Here is a 21,088-nt window from a genome sequence, read left to right as displayed (position 1 = left end):
AGTGGAAGCTGGCACATGCTTTCTTTAACAGCTACAAAATTTATGGGTAGGTTTTGCCTTGCCAGTTACAGTTGAACCTTCTAAGGGACAGAGACATGATTTTCCAGATGGTAGTCTAAGTTGCTTGTCCCTTGGCTTTACCTTAATTTTGCTTTTCTTCTCCTGTTAAAGATGATATAGAAAAACATTTTGCCTGTTACTGAAAGCTAATAATTATTTTCACCATTTAGCTGAACTTTCTTTGCTATGTTATCTATAATTCTTGTCAATACTACTACAGAGAAAATGTAGGCAAAGACTGATTATTAAGTGCCTCAAGTATTAAGTTCTCATGTGGGAACTGACATATCACAGAACCATCAATTATAACAGCTTGTTTGGTCTGAGATCCCCAGCAAACACAATATAAATTGAATTGCAGAATGATTTAAAGAAGCCTGAGGGGTAAACTACAAAATGTTGCTATTGTGGTTGCTATACCCATTGCTATGCCATTTGCTGTCTCAGACCTGTAATCTACACCCACAAAAACCTGTCAGTATCACAGAACATTAGTGGGCAGTAAGATGAATGATGTACAAATACAGACTGCAGGTGCTGTCATGCATACAACCGGATACTAAAAAACTGAATGCTGCAACATAAGTTTAACGATCACTGTGTAGTTAGTATATATATAATGGAAGTGTGATTCTGTTTGCATGAACAAAATTTTAAATTTGGGAAGATTCCAAACTACCTGTGGGTATTCCACAGGGACTGTAGCAGCTTCACTTCCAGAGCATGCAGATTTCAGAGAAGTGGCGACCTACAGTTCTTTTCTCATCTTCCTTCTATCTCACATTTGGGAAACTTTACTGACTTCACTGGAGGCTTACATGCTTCATATTAAAACAAGGCCTTGTAATCCTTCAAGAAACCATAATGAAGACATACAGTAACAGTTGTACAAATGTAAATTCAAACTCTGTGAGGTCAGAAAGCATGTTTTGTTTCATGAAGAAATGCCTGAGCTTATTATACCAATAGCTTTACAAGCAAAGATATGCATCTGGCAACTTAAAAGCTGCTTAAAAGATCATATTATGCCAACTGACATACCACTTTGTGGAAACCTTTAGAAGTCAGCTCTGAAAACTAAATATGAGCATACCCCATCACACAGTATTACTGGGATATCTGCTTTTATAGCGCTCTTTCCAAAGAGGTAAATTCATCAGTGTAATCCACTAGTTTGTGTCAATCAAAGATACATACTGTACTGAGTGCAAAAATACATCTTAATATAGAAAATGTTGCTACAGACATTCAGTCCTATTTGGACAACTGAGACAAATGGTCCCGGTGACAACTTTAAACTAAGAAAAGCTGATGGATCCACTTTACAGTTTACAGTTGGGAAAGTGAAGAAAACTTTCAATACTTAGCGTATTCCACTCAATATAATTCAAGGTCTTTTGATGTCTCATTGTTTTCAAGAATAGCAGCATTATTTACGTATTTTCTTCATGAAACATAGGTATTCTTTTTCCCTGATTTGAATTAAAAGCATTATTTTTCTCTGCATGAAGGGCAAATCAATAAAAATATACTAATGTCACTGCAGAAGTGACATAAACATTGTGACAATGGCCTAATTTTCAAAAATAAGAGCCACAAGTACCCTTGTAGGATATCAGATCTGCAGCTGATCAAAATCTTTGCTTATTTTATTACAGTCTTCTGATTTCCCCCTTTCAGGAATTATTAGATGACCTCATGTTAACTATTAGCTGCAAACTAAAGCTGCAAACACAATCTTTCCTCCCACTGTCATCCTTCTTGTCAACTTTACAGCCTTTACTTAACTGTAGTTTCCTTAGTGTCCTCAGTTCATAGTCTTTCCAACTTGCACATGAACAAGTGCTGGAAATGAGATTAAGTTCCCACAGCAGCCACTTAAATAGAAACATTGAGCAAAACTATGGAAGAGCTTATTAAAAACAAACAGTACCAATGGAAAGTACTGAAAAATTAACATTCTTGGTAAAAAAGAGTGTTGATGCTGCTAGCATAGGTTGAATATGAAAAGCACAGATCTAGTGATTATTGATTCGCTCCACTGAAGCAACTGATTTGTTGCCCTTTACTATATTCTAAAGGAAACTCAGGATTACTTAATAGTGATTATCCCATTGACTGCCACAGTTTCTCTCTAACAAGGGTTTTTCTATTGGTTTAACTCATCAATATCATAAATATTTTTGCTCTATCTTTTGATACCTAAAATGACAGGAAAAGCCTTGAAGGCCTTCCCAATCTGGTAAACCTTAAAAAAAACCAAGCCAAACCAAATATATAGGGACACAGTCCACTGGAACAGTCAACTCGCCATTGCACAATCTCCTGCAGACAGGAAAATCGTGCGTGACTTTCAAGACTGTAGAATTGCACAGGAGAGAAAAGACTCATCCTGTTAATGGGTGACCACAGAGGCGTCACAGTAAGTGTCAACCTAAGGCAGTAACAGAGCCACCTGGTTGCCAGGCCCAAAAACACCTCAAGCAAAGTCAGTCTGTGTACTTCCACAGTCAGTGCAGTCAATCCACACAGGGATAATGCGCTAATCAAGGGAAACAGAAGTAATTCTTATGTAGGTATAATAATACAGACAGGGTCTCAGAACAAGGCACTAGGCAAACAAAAATATGCCAGTATAAAATTATTTGCACAAGTTTTCTTACACCTCATATAAAAAATGTCAAAACCAGCAGTTACATGAGTTCATTCTATTTTTATTTTCTATTTTCTTCCAGAATATCCCAGCAGATATAAATTTTTAAGTGCAATATTTCATGTCCAATGACAAAAATCACATTTGAGATTTTTGTGACTTGAACTTTCAATGGATAATTGAAAGTTGAGACAGGGGAATCATTGTAAGATATTTATATTAAAGAATGAAGACTTATACTTCAATGCATTCTAACTGACAAGTGTTAGAAGATTAATCATTCTGGTTTAGTTACAGCAAAGTTCCAGTGTTGCCTCTGTTTATACATGTTTCTGATACGGAGTAAAACGAGTGCAAATGGTCATGAATGAGAGAACGAACATTCCTGGAAAAAGCCAGTGCATGGAGAATTTTACTCAGCTCTATAAAGTCTTTGTTCTAAATGGTAATTAAATGCTTGCATGCTTTTTCTACACACATTACTGGCTAGCACTTCTTATCTCCACAGCTGCTTGAAATTGTTCTCAAAATCTAGGTAGGCATAAAAGAGAAAATACAGCTTCTGCGTGCTTCCGAGTAACTCAGTAAAATGTAGACAAGCATTCAAAACTAACCAGTTCAAACAGATCTCACACTTGTAGTGCAGTTGGAAAGAACAGTCAAGTTATTATGCAGAAAACCAAATAGAAAGTGTAAGAGGAAACTAATGAAGATTTTTGGCTAATCTATCTAATGAAAGACACCAAGGCATTATTTATTATTTTAGCAATATTATGTTTTTCTAAAATTTCTGCACCTATTGTTCAGTAAATACGTGATACTTGACACTACATAGCTTAGAATAACAGCCTGATGTTCAGTGTAATAATAAAGGCTTTATGGGATAAGAACCATCTGTTCCAATTACACTCACCTTCTGAAATTTTCTGAAAGGGATGAAAACCCCTTAGACTTTCTCAATTATATGCCCTTGATAAAGTATGAGTCATCTTAAAGGAGTTTGGCATAGAGATACAATTTTCACGGAAACAGTGTAATGAGAGAACATACTGAATGTGTTCTAAATATGGCCATCCAAATGGTCATATTGACTAAAAGATTCTCAAATGAGAGAGAAAAATATGGCAATATAACTTACTCTTCCATGTCTGAAATGCTGACGGGCAATATTTCTTGGGAATTTAACAGCTTTTAAGTCAAATACTATTTTCAGCACTTTTTGTGGTGAGATCATTAATATTATTTGGCCAAATGTATTTTAATTAAATCCCACCCCCAATTCATTCTGGAACTTCTTCCCACACTGTGTGTGGAAAGAAATGTATCTCCAGATGTTAATAATTAAAGCATTAAAGGGTAAACCCAGCACCCACTTCCGCAGCTCCTGAAGCTCCCATGGTAGTGAACTGGTGTGGTTACGTTGCTGAAGAGTGTGGGTGGATTGGAAAAGGCCCTTCAGCATTTGTGCAGTTCTGCACAACATGGAAGACAGATCAAAAGGGTTTCCAGTGTAGGCAACATGTTGGCTGGGGATGGTGTTGGGCAGGATGGATATATACTTCCCACGCAAGTGGCTACATGAGAAGTGGAGAGCAGATGTTCCCTAATGTGGTCTCCTGGGGTACCACAACAGCTGGGCATGGCAGCCCTCTTCTGGCCAGGATCTTGGCAAGGATCAGTCTTTCTAATCTGTCCCTCTCTGATTGAGCAACATTTACGTATATCTCTGAGGTAGCAGGTACCAGTACTGATGTGCACGTTAATGGGAACTGTGTTTACAGAGATACGTTTCAAAGGCAAATGCATCGGGTGGAAAAACCATTTCTAGAAATTTTTCAGTGGCAAGCAGGAAGGATGCTTCCCCTGCTTTCCTACCAACTTCTGTCTTCAGACCTGGGACTGGGTACCAGGCAGTCTTTATTCCAAAAAGGCATTAAATGCAAAGAATCAGATGAAAAGCTGCACTAGGCTGAAAAAAAGGCAGGGGCAGACATTTTTAGATAAAAGTCTTTTTCTAGGTGTTAACTATACATTCACCTGTCTAAATGTCTCTAATGTCAATAATTAAATTTCCTACACAGTCTGAAAATATGTAAATATACCATTACACCCACATTTAAAGCTAGAGAAGTTTTTGATGGAAACCCATTAGGAAGAGCAAGGCGTACACTGATTTGTTGGACAAGTTTGCACAAAGTCTGGAACTTACTATGACTTCTGTTGCTATGGGCTGATATTTTCTCTCTTCCACATTTTAAAATATCCTACATTAATTTGAGGTAGTTTTGGCTTCTAGCATATCAGATAAGGATCTATTTACTTCGAGGAGAACTTTCTGAGACTCTGGACTATGCAAATGAAAAATGCCAGCAACAGCTCTAGCAAAGAGTCATGATTTCAGCCAGAAATAAATGAAGCCAAGTTATTTCCCCAAACTACATTTTTTTTTAATATCTAGTTGCAACATACTGGCATACTCTAAGAACTGAAAACTAATGGCTTTCAACAAGAGAGTTATAACGTAATCTCTCTCTCATTCTAGAATGATTTATTTGTACTTGTTACTGAAAACCAAGATCAAGACATCAAGGAATAAATTCAGAGTTCCTGACCTTTCCCAAATCTTTGCGCTATTTATTTTTAATATATAGCTGCCTCTTATTAAACAGATACTAGTGGGCCATTAAAACATCTAAAAGAAATTTTGAATCTCTTTTCATCTGTCTCACAAATTAATCCATGTTCTGTTACAAAGAAAATTATCTTTGCTTGGGTCTCCAATTAAGTACTTTATGTTCCTTGTTCTAGAAAACACTAAAGAAAAGCCAACAACAAACATTCTTAAAACCTTCATCAGTAAATATGCACCTATCACATGTGAGACAAGGTAGAACACCAGCTGTACCTTTATTTAAAAACCCCAAAACAAAATACAAACAAAACCCCCACCTCTTCAAAGCACTCCTTTGATTGACCTAAACAACTTACCTCAAAAAATGTTCCCACTGCAATCACAGGATGATAAAACCTTTGGATTGCACTAATTTATAATGTATTATAGATAATACAATACATGTGCATGCACAACAGAACACATTACAGATTGAAATCTCTACAGCAAAATTGGAAAAGATAAGGAGAGTGATTGAATGCCTATGCTATTTACAAAAGCAAGTAATTTACAGGGGAATTCATGGAATGCTTAAGTACACTGTATTTTTTCTTCACTCTTACTACTTTAAAAGAAGCCTCTAAAGTGCCTTTTCTGTTTCACACACAGAAAGGTTGGACAGCTGAATGGGAACTTTAAAACTCATTTGCAAGGTTCTGTCAAAAAGTTTTAAGTATTTTATTTTTTAACTTGACGTGCAATACTTTTCTGTATTTAAGTTGATTATTAACCTATTTCTTTCTATTCCAGGTCATTGCCTCCCAGGCCTAACCCTGGTAAGGTTGAGTTGCTTCTGATGCATCACAGAATTCCTGGAGAGCAATCTGCACAACTCATTGAGGGGAGCATTTTGGAACTGAACTGCTAGAATTGCTTCCAGAGGTGCTCAGGATGTCAACCCTGCTATCCACTGAAAAGACTGGAGGTGAGGTGTAGGAAAGGTGAGAGTGCCAGGTTAGCACCCCACTAAATGCAGAAAAAAGGAGGGCACAGCCAAGCACCGGACTAGGAGCTTCACCCCGCAGTGAGGGTATTCATCTGTCTCCCACCCCTGGTCCTCCTGCCCTATCCTGCTCCTGCAGACACCGAGCTGGCTGCTTTTCAGAAATCCTGCTGAAGGGCATGGGGCCTGGCCTTGGAAACGCGCCGTGTCAGAGTGTTCACTGGAACCAATGGCTCACCTGCCTCCCAGTAGATCATACACTGTGTGGTTTAAATAAGCAAGATAATGAAGAAGAGAGAGCTGGTTTACTCACTTTTTGCCCTTTTACTCCACTGCAGTCACATTTTCCACAGCCGGAACAACCCTGAAAATGAAGGAGACATTGAGAATTAATTGTCTGAACTGGATGACAGGCAGAACATACCACAATAAGCCAGGGATGTCAGCAGTACCATGCTGAGTGCAAGGCTGGTCAGCATGGCAAATGTTCACTTAAGCCCAATGCAACACTATTAAATTTATATAGATGTACACTTCTGGTTTCATACCACGTCCAATAAGAGAAGCCTTTGTAAAAGAAGAAAAATATCTGCTATAGTTTTTAACCATAGAAAACTTATATTACTTCTAAATCATTGTCTTTAGGGTCACCATTTAAAAAAATAACTAATTTTTACAGAATACACACTCTGCATCTAGCAATATGAACTTCTCAATTTAAAAGAAGTAGGTTCTCCTCTAAGATACTACAGTCACACATTCAAAGCCCAACAAAATATTTAAAACAAAATCAATTCAACTGTAGAAGCATCTCTTAGGTCTCTGTTAATAAATGGCTTGCATTCTGCATAAATACTTAAGCTCTATAAATATCTGCCATTGCTTTGAGGAGAGAGGGATGGTGAAACTGCAGTTCATGATTTATCTTCTATGCTTAAGAAAAATATCAAACCTGAAGAATATGTTTTGTGTTTCTTTTCCAAATATAAAAACCATCTATACCCATTGGGTTTTTACCATGAGATTTCTTAATATTGATTTACTAATTTTTTCTGTAATTGCCAATCTTCAGATAGGAAAAAAGTAGTGTTTACAGGAAGTTAAATATTGGTATAATTACCACAGTAAACTATATCAAGAAGTATGCCTGGGTGTACTTTATGAAATCAAGTCAAACTGCAGCCCCTCAGAGAGCAAACTGCTCCTAATGGCAAATATTAGATATCGAGGCAGTTGTTAATGTTGTTTACTGGCCAGGCAATATCTAACTTCAGTGCTCTGGTCCTATTTCTTGCATCTACCACATTTCAAGTGATCTTTTTTCTTTCTTGCCCTCTATAATGACTAACTGCAATTGTCATTATGATGGGAAACCTTCCACTAAGTAAAAGTGCATTCATTGCAATAGGAGAATGCACAGAAAACATCAATAAAAACATAATCAGTCCAAATTATTCTTCAGGAAACACTATAGAGATCCTTGTTTTCTGAAAGCCTTTCTTTATAACAGCACCACCTCATGGGTTTTCTACACTGGATAAACTTGACACTGGAACAGGTTGTCCAGAGAAATTGTGGATGCCCCAATCCCTGAAAATGTTCAAAGGCCAGGCTGCATAGGACCTTGGGCAACCTGGTCTAGTGGAAGGTATCCCTGACTGGGCCAGAGAGCTTGGAACTAGATGACCTTTAAGGTCCCTTCCAACCCAAACCATCCTATGATTCTATGACTTCAATGACATAAAAAGCCACTCATTATTTTTTTGCAAAACATGAAAGGTTATAACATCTGAGAGAAGTCAGATTAACTGATCCAAGCGTAAAAGCTTTCAGTCACTTTGTGTTACCAAGTATTTCTGTACACTTAAGTGCACTTGGGCTACTCCCCACTTTTCCTCCTCATAATCATGAAGCAGCTGGTGAGTAACTCAGCAGTCTATTGCTTTTGCTATTGTCATGTCCCTCAGAAACCAACTGGGAGGAAAACAAACCAAATATTTATATCACTGAATATTGCACTAACGCACACAAGATAATTCAGCAGTTTCATTAAGCCATTAACAGGAAGCAGTCAGGGACAGCACTTCTTCAGAGTCAGCTCTCAGCACAGATGCTGGGCACCTGTCCCTCCACACCTGCGGGCTCCACAGCCTACTGGGACCTCAGTACTTATGGGAAATTGAGAAAAAATATGCTGAATCTATTCTGAATTTGGAAAACCTCCAATGAGAGACCAATAAGCATCATCACTCCAGAAACTTAAATAATATAGCAACATTAATAAAAAAAGTAAACATTGAAGACTGTCCGATAAAACTAAGGTACCAGCTCCTGAAAAAAATATGTTGCTTTTGTTGAGATACTTTTCTTTTAAATGTAGATCCACTGAATTTGTTGTTTGAAGTCAAACTTTCTCCACATTCACATAAAAATAACCACATTTTCTCTCTTACATTATTACAGCACTTTGCCACGTTATATTACAAATGCACAGAAAGATGAAAATTTATTATTTACTGCAGAAAGAGAATTAGATCAGAAAACGATGCCAACTCATGCTACAATGCCAACTCAGTACTGACTAGAAGGGAAAAGTGCCACCCACTGAATAATCGACTTTACTCCTTGCAGTTATATGGTTATGCCTGGAAAAACATCGGGCCTCCCATTTAAAGAAATGACCCAGTGTGACCTCTCTTAGTTTTTCAGACCTGATAAGATCACGGCTGGAGGACGCATGCTTGCAGCTCATTCTTCCTCCTTCAGAATCATGTAGAAGGTTATCAGTTTTATCAACACATCCCTTAAATTCAGAAGATGTCTGTTTTAATTGCATCTGGGAATGTAATTAAAATACGTCATTGAATCATTATAAACATCTGTTTTCAAGTTAATGCCACATATTTCCTTCAGCCTGTTATTCAGCATGCATTGTTTTAGAAAAAAAAAAAAAAACAACCCCAAAAACCTGTTGTTATTTATTTTTAAGTTGGGGTTTGTTCTTAAGTTTAGCATGGCCAGAAGCATGGACTTGCGCTTTTCCATCTCTTTTTGTGCTTCCAAAAATGACACTGTAATATTCTATTTTTCCGGTTTCTTAAGTCTCAGAATAACCAAAGCAAGGAAGGTAAGAAGATACTGAGCATCAGGAACCACAGCTGCACAAGGCCTGATGTGCAGGTAAGTGCTGTAGCCTGCTATGCCAGAACAGGCCACCTGCCCTACAAAACTCTGCTTTTATTTTGCACTAGCATCATCTCCCACTATCACTGACTGTAACCTTTGCAAGTGGATGGAAGGTTGACCAACAATGACGGCCACTAGTCGTTATTATCCTCAGCTACTAAATGTACTTTTGAATCTGAGGGATGTGATAAAATTCTGCATATACTGGGATGAAATATGAGCTTTTTCCTTCTGGTCATCTGGGAAGATGGGAAGGCAAGACTGCAAAAAGCTTGTGGATCAAAGGTCAATTTAAGGAGGTCAAAGGGGCATTTAAGCAATATGATACTGGGTTAAAGGAAGATGGTTACAGCAGGTACAAGAATCAGGGTCTCTGTTCACCTAATCCAGTGGAGGTACAAATATCTCTACCAGTCACTGCAGCTTCCCTTTATTCAATGGCAAAAAAAATGCGCACTTCTGTGCTGGAATCCATCTCACGTACTTTGGATGTTTGCTTTCAATGTAGATGAAGCACACCTTGGAGAACTAAGTGGTGGAGACAAATGGGCAGATTGAGCATGGGGTATGCAAGAGAACAAGGCTACAAATGAAAAGTGTATGGGTAGGATCTGCGGGCTAGAGTTACAGACAGAATGGGATTATAACAATAGCTCTTCATTCCTCAGAAATCATTAGAGATTTAGTTGAATATCTTCTGAACTGCGAACAAGGAGATCTGCATTTCTGGTACTCACTTAGGAATGACTTAAGAACCCTACACAATCAAGTCCTAAGTGGGAAACTTCACCCTGAAGGAATAATCATCACAAGGTAAGTAAGCTGAAACTATGCAAAATTATTGCTTATTTCTAAACTTCTATGATTTAAAATCAGTTTCATGTTATGAAGAATTCAGTTCATGATTTCTTGCCATACATGACTAGAAATAATGAGACAAATGGAGAGAAATAGTTTTGTCCTATCCCCCAGACATCCTCTTTGAAACAATGTCTTCCCCAGAAAGACACTGGCATTTGGAGCAATCACTGCTGTCCTCCAGGTGCCAAAACAGAAGGGGAATGCTGCATACCTCACCTACTTTACATGGTAGGCTAGCATTTTTCAAATAGCCATAGCTTCTTTACACCACAAGCTAGCCTCTCATACAATACTTGAGGAAATTCATTTCATCTTATTCCACCCACGAAATATCACTCAGCCCAGAAGCAGAAGCTCATTTTAGTGATACTAATGGCTTCATTTTTTGACAAGCATTTCCGTTCTGTTTCATTCTCCCAGACTGTCTGCAACTGATAAGCTTAGTGAATCATGCTAGCAAATCAGTATTAAACTATAAAAAGATTATGTCCCTTCAACATTGTGCATACAAATGTGCTACATGCAGACCAAGTGTTTGTCTAAAGAACAGCAATTCATTTACTATCATATTAACTTATAGTTAAAAAAAAAGTGCGCCTAATGAATGGGCACCCCAACACAGACCTCTAACTTCCATGAATCATGTACAGAGCTTTAGGGTTACTAAGCCCTGTCAGCGACAGAGCTGAGAAGGCTTCTAATAGTTGTTGCAGCAAAATGAAGAAACTCTGCACTGCAATGCAGCCTGTAAGACATCTGTCAGATTGTAGCTGCAGATTTTTGTTGTGTTTTGCCCTGTTTTTCCATGTCTAGCTACTTTCCTGGCATTAGAGGACTACTGCTTGGAACAGCCAGATGAGTAGCTTAAGAGGGAAACAACTGCCGTATTTGGAAATGCACCATTTCTGGAGGATACAGAGATCTCAAAAAACCCACAAAAGCCAAGTCAGTTCTTGGACATTCCACTGTCTTACAGAAGTGCATTTTTCAAGACAAATCATAGTTCTCTTTCCCACAACATCAGCTCAGGCTAATTGCATAGGTATCAATCAAGTTCAAAACTTACCCTTTAAAGTACACATTTAAGCGAGAAAATTAATAAAAGTCTCACTGTATACTTAACTCTGTCCATGCTAAAAATGTCATTCTGGGGAATGTAGTCAATTTTTCCTATCTAAAATCCAATGTCTTTCAAATGACTGAAAATACTGTGAACAGGTGAATGGTGACTATTCACAGTGTTTCTAATTCACAGCTGAAATGCTTCAAAAAGTAATCATACATGTTTCATCTTGTGATTTATTCATTATAAAATGGCATTTTCTGTTTAGAAATGGCACTGATGATGTTTTCTGATTAAAGACTGTAGATTTCCCATTCACATTGCTCTGTTTTGAACCCCAATTTGAGCTGAATTCAAATACCAGTTTCAAGTTGAAACACCAAAAATGTCTATGCCAACAGATGGGCATTTGACGGTGACAGCTTCAAGTCTCAGTGTCTTGCCTCCACAAAATCCACCCCTTTTCACCACTGTGTTACCCTAGTCTGGACAGGGAAGGCCAACGGAAATTTATCCCTTTGTAGCAAATGCTGTACTTCTTCCTAAGCACACGTATGCATAACTCATGTAGCTGTAACAAGAGAGCTAGATCAATGATATCTTCAAGTTTCACATCCCACCAAATACAGAAATAGGGAGGTGATGCCAACTGCAGGACACTTATCTTGCATTCCTCTCATATTTTCTTCTCTCTTCAGAATGTCAAAATAGCTCCCTGGCTGTATTGCTATTCTTGTCTTGACCCTTTGGATATTAATGCATTGAATTAGTCAAACTGCTCTTTTGTGTGTAAAGTACCACTAGAAGAAATCACTGCTATATTCCAGTTCACCTTAACATTTTTCTTAACTGATTTTGCAGCCCATTAACAACTTTAAAAAAAATTACGTTACTAAAATTTCTGATTTACACTCAGTTAGAACAAAGAGGGTAACAAAAAAAATCCAGACTGTCTTAGCAAGTTAGCAATGTTCAGTTATGTTCCCCTATAGGAGCTCATACAAAGTAAGGTGTCCTGGACTGATGATTTGAAATTCCACTCTCAAAATGGTTCATGAAAAGGAACATCTGTCTTGCATTCCTTTTCAGAACTTAAAGCAAAGAACAGAAATTGAGCAAAGTTCTCACTTCATTTGTAAACCCATCAATTTCAGATGTCAATAAATAACCAACAAAATGAAACATTTTATGATTTTATGGTTATAGAATCACAGAATAGTTAGGGTTGGAAAGGACCTTAAGATCACCTAGTTCCAACACCCCTGCCATGGGCAGGGACGCCTCACACTAAACCGTGTCACCCAAGACTCCATCCAACCTGGCCTTGAATACTGCCAGGGATGAAGCATTTACCACTTCTTTGGGCAACCCATTCCAGTGCCTCACCACTCTCACAGTAAAGAACTTATGCCTTATATGCAACCTGAACTTCCCTTGTTTAAGTTTAAACCCATTATCCCTTGGTCCCATTGCTACAGTCCCTGATGAAGAGTCCCTCTAGTATCTTGTAGCCCCCCTTCAGATACCAGAAGGCTGCTATGAGGTCTCCACGCAGCCTTCTCCTCTCCAGGCTGAACAGCCCCAACTTTCTCTGTCTGTCCTCATACGGGAGGTACTCTGGCCCCTTTATTATCTTCATGGCCCTCCTCTGGACTTGTTCCAACAGTTCCATGTCCATTTTCTGTTGAGGACACCAGAACTGTACACAATACTCCAAGTGGGGTCTCACGAGAGTAGCGGGGCAGGATCACCTCCTTTGACCTGCTGGTCATGTTTCAAGCTTGAGCTTTCCTTCTCTCCCAAGCCTTTTTTCTCTCCCACCAGAAAAAAAAAACAACAACAAATAAACAAAAAGCAACCAAACAAAAAAAAAAAAACAAACCCCAAAACAAAACTAACAAACAAAAAAAACCCACACCAAAAAAAACCCTAAAACAAAAAGAAAAAAACAACCCAAAACACCCAAACCCAGTTGGCAGCTTATCTTAATATCTTTTTTCTTTCTTTTTTTTTCCCAGCAAATCATGGGTAGACTTCAATTATGACTGTTCAGGGAATTCCCTTAACCAAGGGAAGGCTTATTGGTTTTACAGCTTTCACCCTCTAGGTCACCAAATTCAGGTCAGCTCTAGTCAACAACCACTGGATGTTTCTGTCATGTAGTAGCTATTTAAAGTCCTTGGTTGTGTCATTTCAGTTTTCTGAAGCTCCAGTATTCACAGAGCACAGAAGAACTGAACTATTCAAAATGACCTATGGGATATCATCTGCTTCCATGTCCCAGGCCAGGTGGCAACGGCTGTCCCCAAAGTCCAGAGTCATATTTGCTAGGCCTATGTAAGTATCTCAAATGGCAACAGATGCTTACGTTTAAGCAACAGAAATAAGTGCAACCCAGTAATCTCCAAAGGTTCAAACTTTGCACAGATAAGAAGAATGAAAATGCTCATTCTCCTGAAGACCTCCTGGCTGTTCTACATGAGAAGGACAGAAGGAAGCAGAAGTGGTGTCCACTCATTTCTGTCAATGCAGAGCTGTTCTCCCAATAAACCTTCTAGAAGTATGTTTAGACCAGATGAAAAATCTCCTGGAACAAACCTACCCAGTGGAAAAGCGTGGTACTTCATGGACAGCAGTATGTCAGAGCATCAACTAAGAATCCTTGTTAGTCCAAGGGAAACTTCGAGTCTCAAATTACCATACAGATAATATCTGAAAGAAATGGCAACTTACTGTCTGAAATACCACTCTGCATGATGAAATCTGAACTAATTACAACAATTTTTAAAGCCTTGTACAATTTTCAGGAAATCTACTGATTTTAAGAAAAGCTCTACAGAATATAATCAGAAAAAAAAAAATTCATTATGCTCTTGGGACATGGGGGATGTTTGTAGTTTTTGGCAGGGTTTTTTCCTTTTGGCTGGGGGGAATGGGCTAGGGTTGTTTTGTTGTTGTTGTTTTTAGTATTACCAGAATCATACAGGTTGTTCATACAAAAATTGCAGACAGACCACAGATTCTTATCAGAGACATCCAGTGGATTTCTGCTACTCAAAGGGAATATTAGTTAATTTTTAAAATCTTAATTACTTCAGGAAATATTTGTTTTGTAAATTAGCATAAGTCAGATGTACTTCACTAAAAAGAAGTGAAGTGTTACAAAAGAGAGTCACATCTTCTTAGTCAAAAGAATACCAGATTGCTGCAGCTGAAATGTTTTGTTGCTGGGACCTCATTTCTGACATTCTTTTCCAAATTCCCCAGGGGTCTGTCCTGGAGATAGGGTCATGGGAGTCCCCTGAAAGCTGCTCTGTGAATATGACTTTCCTGTTGGTGATGTGAACATCATTTTCACAAAGCAATGCAAATCCAGGGGGCTTCTAGTTAGTTCACAGGAAATATAAAGTTATTCCTGTTGTTCCATATTTGGACATAAATGACATTTAAAGCAACTGTTTCCTCTACGTACATTCTTTTACAGGAAGCTCTGGCAACAATCCAGGTATTTGCTTACTCAGTGAAAATTTCCAGAATATCACATTATATCACTCAGTTCTGCACAGCTCAAAGCAGATAACTGGTTTGTGAAAACTAATTGTGTTATCACTAAAATATACAGCCTCCCATCAACATTATCTACTAGGAGGTCTAATTCCACAGACTGCCAGATACTGCTTAGCCTTCAGCAAGCAGAGAAAATTGTATTTACCAAGTGAGTATTGGTCCAGTAGGTTTTTTTTTTCCTTTTCCTATTTAAGAACTCTACTTTCAGTCACATTTTCGAAGAAGTGACAACAATTCCAGGTGTCAGTAGGATCCTCTGGTGTTACAATCACTGGTGGTATCAAAAGCTAAATTGATTATGGTAAATTGAAGGTTCTGAGTGACTTCTTTGCCTTGGTCTTCACTGGCAAAGGCTGTGACCGCACCCCCCAAGTCCTAGAAGGTAGACGCAGGGACTGTGAGAATGAAGATCTTGGGCCACTGCAGGAGAGAATCTGGGTCGAGACCATCTTAAAAACCTGAACGTGCACAAGTGCATGGGACCTGATGGAATCCATCCATGGGTCCTGAAGGAGCTGGCAAATGAATTTGCTAAGTCACTGGCCATCATATTTGAGAAATCATGGCAGTCAGGTGAAGTTCCCGATGACTGGAAAAAGGGAAATATAACCCCCATTTTCAAGAAGGGGAAAATGGATGACCTGGGGAATTACAGACCAGTCAGTCTCACCTCTGTGCCTGGCAAAATCTTGGAGCAGATTCTCCTGGAAGGCATGCTGAGGCACATGAAAATCAACAAGGTGCTTGGTGACAGCCAGCATGGCTTCACTAAGGGGAAATCCTGCCTGACCAATTTGGTGGCCTTCTATGATGGGGCTACGGAACTGATGGACAGGGGTAGAGCAGTTGATGTCATCTACCTGGACTTGTGCAAAGCATTTGACACTGTCCCACACGACATCCTTGTCTCTAAATTGGAGAGACATCAATTGGATGGATGGACCACTCGGTGGATAAAGAACTGGCTGCATGGCCGCACACAAAGAGTTGTGGTCAATGGCTCAATGTCTGGCTGGAGACCAGTAACGAGTGGCGTCCCTCAGGGATCAGTGTTGGGACCGGTCTTGTTCAACATCTTTGTCACTGACATGGACAGTGGAATTGAGTGCACCCTCAGCAAGTTTGCCGATGACACCAAGCTGTGTGGTTTGGTTGATAGGCTGGAGGGAAGGAATGCCATCCAGAGGGACCTTGACACGCTTGTGAGGTGGGCTGATGCCAACCTCACAAAGTTTAACCATGCCAAGTGCAAGGTCCTACACCTGGGTTGGAGCAATCCCAGGCACAGCTACAGGTTGGGCAGAGAAGAGATTCAGAGCAGCCCTAAGGAGAAGGACTTGAGGGTGTTGGTCGATGAGAAAATGAACATGAGCCGGCAGCGTGTGCTTGCAGCCCAGAAAGCCAATCATGTCTTGGGCTGCATCAAAAGGAGCATGACCAGCAGGTCAAAGGAGGTGATCCTGCCCCTCTACTCTGCTCTCGTGAGACCTCACCTGGAGTATTGTGTGCAGTTCTGGTGTCCTCAACATAAAAAGGACATGGAGCTGTTGGAACAAGTCCAGAGAAGGGCCACGAGGATGATCAGGGGACTGGAGCACCTCCCATATGAAGACAGGCTGAGGAAGTTGGTGCTGTTCAGCCTGGAGAAGAGAAGGCTGCATGGAGACCTCATAGCAGCCTTCCAGTATCTGAAGGGGACTTACAGGGATGCTGGAGAGGGACTCTTCATTAGGGACTGTATTGACAGGACAAGGGGTAATGGGTTAAAACTTAAACAGGGGAAGTTTAGATTGGATATAAGGCGGAAATTCTTTCCTGTGAGGGTGGTGAGGCACTGGAATGGGTTGCCCAGGGAGGCTGTGAGTGCTCCATCCCTGGCAGTGTTCAAGACCAGGTTGGACGAAGCCTTGGGTGAGATGGTTTAGTGTGCGGTGTCCCTGCCCATGGCAGGGAGTTAGAACCAGATGATCTTAAGGTCCTTTCCAACCCTAACTATTCTATGATTCTATGAAACACTGCCAGTAATCCCCACCTTATTCTTCTTTGTGAATGGGCACACTGGATCCAGGCAATACAGGTGAGGAGCTCCCTTTTCTTATCTTTCTAACTTGAAAAAAAATCTAAGGAAAATCTGCTGAAGAAACACCATGGCTGGTATAGAACTTACCATCCACCTCATATGCAGCTGCTCTAGAGCGTACAAAGCAAACCGCTCCTTGTCCTGCACAAAGCAGGTCCTAACACCCTGCCTACTAACACATGTTTTTAGTATAAATAGCAGTAGCTGAAGGGAAACCAAACATCAAACTTCATTCTTCTTCAGGAGGCAGAGAGAGTGCAGACTCTGAACCAAATTACAGAGTTTGTTTTTCTTGCTGCCTTCCAGGACAAATCCTCACAATCACATCCAGCACAAAGCTGGATCCAGCAATAACCTGGCAAGATGGAAACAGAGTCATTATAATGGTATCCCCTAACAGCTGCCTCTGCCAGTGGTGTCCAGCAATGCCAGAGGGACAGGCAACAGTCTCCTTGCTGTCCTATCATTAAACCCACATCAGCAGGGATTACCCACTTTCTAAAAACCCCTCAGAGCTTCTCTGGCCTCTGTGCTTTCGGCGCTCATCACACATCCCCATTTTCACAAGCACAAGGGTACCCATAATAAGTTCATAGAATCATAGAATGCTTTGGGTTGGAAGGGACCTTAAGATCATCTAGTTCCAGCCTCCTTGCCCTGGGCAGGGACACCTTCCACTAGACAAGGTTGCTCAAAGCCCCATCCAACCTGGTCAACTGCCATGGATGGAGCATTTACCACTTCTTTGGGCAACCCATTCCAGTGCCTTATCACCCTCTACAATAAAGAGCTTCTTCCTTGTATCTGAAAGATATAATCTGAACTTCCCCTGTTTAAGTTTAAACCCATTGCTCCTTGTCTTACTGCTACTGTCCCTGATGAAGAGCACCTCTCTGGCATCTCTGTAGGCCCCCTTCAGATACTGGAAGGCTGCTATGAGGTCTCCACACAGCCTTCTCTTTTCCAGGCTGAACTGCCCCAATTTTCTCAGCCTGTCCTCATATGGGAGGTGCTCTGGCCCCTTCATCATCTTCACGGTCCTCCTCTGGACTTGCTCCAAAAGCTCATGTATGGATGCTCAATGTGGTTGAAAAGCCTGCCCCAAAATGCTCCAGCGGGCAGGCAAAATGCCACACCATGCCACAAAAACTAGGCAGAGGCTGAGGGAGAGGCAGCGCTGGCCACTAGCCCATCAAGCGATGAAGCCCCTCTTGGCCAACCTACACCTTCCAGCACTTCCCCTGACAGAAGCCAGAAGCAGGACCAGGCTGAGAGGAAACTGACATGGAGGACTCCCTCCTTCCATTCTCTCACACACAGCAGCTCTCTCTAAGTAGCACTTGGGAACACAGGAAGAGGTGGCTGCCAAAACCAGAGCAAGCCCTCATGCTCACAAGCCAGTCCACTGGGAGGACAAACCACAGCAGTGTGGCCACAAGCAGAGCTGCTTTGCTGTGGCACAAATTCTCAGGAAGTGGAGAAGAAAAATACCCCTCTTAATTGGCCACGTAACTGCCCTGCTTCCTTGCCCATGGTTAGCAAGACATGAATGCACAACCACTGTTTTAGGTACCAAGCATTACACCCAGTACAGCAGCCTAAACATGGCAGTAACCACCCACAGAGCCAGTCTGTGCACACTGACATGGGCCACAAAGGACCCAGGACTATCCCTGCAGCTGCAGGGCCATCATCCTGATGGAGAGGCCATCTCTTTGCCACACAAACTACAGCCATGCCTAGGTCTTCCCTTTAATAACCAGTACTCGGTTGGCTGTTGCAAGACCCTGTTTCTCAGAGGAGGGCAGTGAAAGAACGAATCTGCAGGGGAGATGCAGCCCTCCAGCCCTCCAAATCTCCTTAAGGCAGTTTTGTAAACCTGAAGGCAAATTAGATGCCTCAGGAGGGATGTGCAGGAAGCCAGTGAAGCCATTTTGCAAATATTTACAGCAAGTCCATGAGCAGTGCTTTCCCTTCCCTTAACTGATAAACATGAGCATTAACATAAACAAATAAATTTAAAAGTAACAACTTTAAAACAACACAGCACTGGGCTTCTTCCTTGGCCATACTTGCCTAGACTAAATAAACGGAGAGGTGAAACCCTCTTAGTTGAGATGATGCGCCGAAGAATGTGAGAAAAGCACAGGAAGCTAGACTTCTAAGTTTGAACACCCTCCTGCAGTGTGATTCATCACCAGTGGAAAAGGTTGTGTGTACATGCAGGTAACACCATCAACCTGGACTCAATATTGCCCAGGAGGCCTCCTGTTTCCTCGTCACACACCCTGCCTGTACAGTGTCCATATGCTCCTTCTTAGTCCTCTGCTCCACAGCACTACTTCCTTACCCTTCAGCCATCCCAGAGCCTGAGTTTTCATGGCTTAGGAAACAACGTAGCTTTAAGTGGCTATGCAGTACCTGCAGCAAGGACTCTGCGTGTGCACTGGCAGCCATTCCTCAGATTGCTCCCTGAGGCTGTACTTGCATGGCATGAACATCCTGAATGCACAACTTCATCTGACCAGAGGTGGTGCAGCATCCTGTTAACAAGATTTGCCCCTATGTGTCAAATGCTGCAGCTTTTGCAAGGAAAACGTTAAGGGAAGTCCACACTGACCTCCATGGCATATTGCAAGTGCATATGACTTCCCTTCCAGAAGGACTCTGGTCAGATGGCTTGTTTAAAGACTATCAAATTTTACTAGACTGTAGGCAATTTTTATTGCATGATTTTATCAGAACTGTCTAAATTATTTCCTGATTAAATCAACACTCATTTCATATGAAGTTGTCTTTTCTTTTAAAATAAACCTCAACCTTTTCAAAAATTCTGATAATTAAATAATAAATTATAAATGATTAATATAAACAATTTTAAATACACTATATACTTCACAACACTACATAGGAGGCTAGGTCACTTAGCTCCTCAGTAGCAGTGGAAAGAGGAGGAGGTGATAGTCTCACTCTGGCCAGCAGACTCAACCAAATAAGACTGTCAATGAGCAATTAACTGGTAAATTTTAAGAACCTCATGCTATTCTGAAATAGCAGCAGTAACCACAGCAGTTCAAAATCCTTGCCAAACACAGGGTTTAAAAAGCATGTAGCATGTTTAGTCTTCTTAACAGCCAGCCAAAATATACACAAAATTTCACTTTATAAGCCTATTTTTCTTCCCCACAGATCTCAAAGCTCTTCCAAACAGGTTCATCCTATGGCAATACCACTGCTACGGTAAAAAAGCTGCATTTCTCTAGTGAAAGATTTCAGCCAGTTGTTGCAGACAGCCAGTTCTAGAAACTGCAGCATCACAGGAAGGCCTAAAATTGGAAGCGTATTACATAAAGTGAAATCTGTTCTGGGCATATTTGTATTATAACCCTACCGCAATTTATAGACCAGAAGTTTATCCTATGCTTTTTTTCTCCAATATTTTAACAAATCGCTAGTCAACAATCTACGTGGGCATCTTATCTTAAGTTCCAGCTTACAACTTCAGTCCACTTAAACTAATAATTTTTTGCAATAAATTATCAGTCATTTTTCTATTTGGACTGCTAAAAAGGGGAAGCATTGCTTTCTCTGCTCCTTATTAACAGGCCACAGAATACCGTCTGCTCTCAAGGATGCCATTGACTATGACCTGCTTTCTCTTCAGGACGCACCAGTATCTTTTCCCCTAAAGACTGCACACCCCAGAAACACCTCACTCAGTTCTAGTTACATTTCAAATGCATTACTCCATATTTAAAGACCCCAGATGGCCGTGGCTGTTCAAGAGTCCCAACTTGCCCTTGCTCTGTAAAGAAGTGAAGACTCAACTACTGCTCAGAAGTACAAAGAAGACCAACTAAAGGTCAAAAACCCCATTTTTTCTTTCCTCCTTATTCCTCTCTGAGAAGCACCAGCTAAGTGGTGATACTCAGGGACTTGTCCAAGTGGTGTGTCCTTTAAGAAATGGTCTAGAGACAAGAAAACGGGAAAAAATACCAAACCAG

At 40.5% G+C, this 21,088-nt stretch overlaps 1 protein-coding gene across 2 annotated transcripts in view; it reads right to left on the bottom strand.

Moving 5' to 3' along the window:
- COL4A1 (collagen type IV alpha 1 chain) overlaps window positions 1–21,088 on the bottom strand; it is a 123,422-nt gene that overhangs the window by 64,695 nt on the left and 37,639 nt on the right. For both annotated transcript variants that reach the window (XM_057397222.1, XM_057397221.1), the window contains exon 2: window positions 6,641–6,691. In XM_057397222.1, coding sequence (XP_057253205.1) covers window positions 6,641–6,691 — 51 coding nt within the window. The remainder of the gene's footprint in view (window positions 1–6,640; window positions 6,692–21,088) is intronic.

The sequence above is a fragment of the Pezoporus wallicus genome, unplaced genomic scaffold, assembly GCF_028554395.1.
Source record: "Pezoporus wallicus isolate ANWC-B61680 ecotype Strahan unplaced genomic scaffold, APGP_CSIRO_Pwel_v1 contig_1851, whole genome shotgun sequence".
Taxonomy (NCBI): Eukaryota; Metazoa; Chordata; class Aves; order Psittaciformes; family Psittacidae; genus Pezoporus; species Pezoporus wallicus.
The sequence above is the reverse complement of the archived record's forward strand: the minus strand, read 5'-3'. Positions and strand labels throughout refer to the sequence as shown.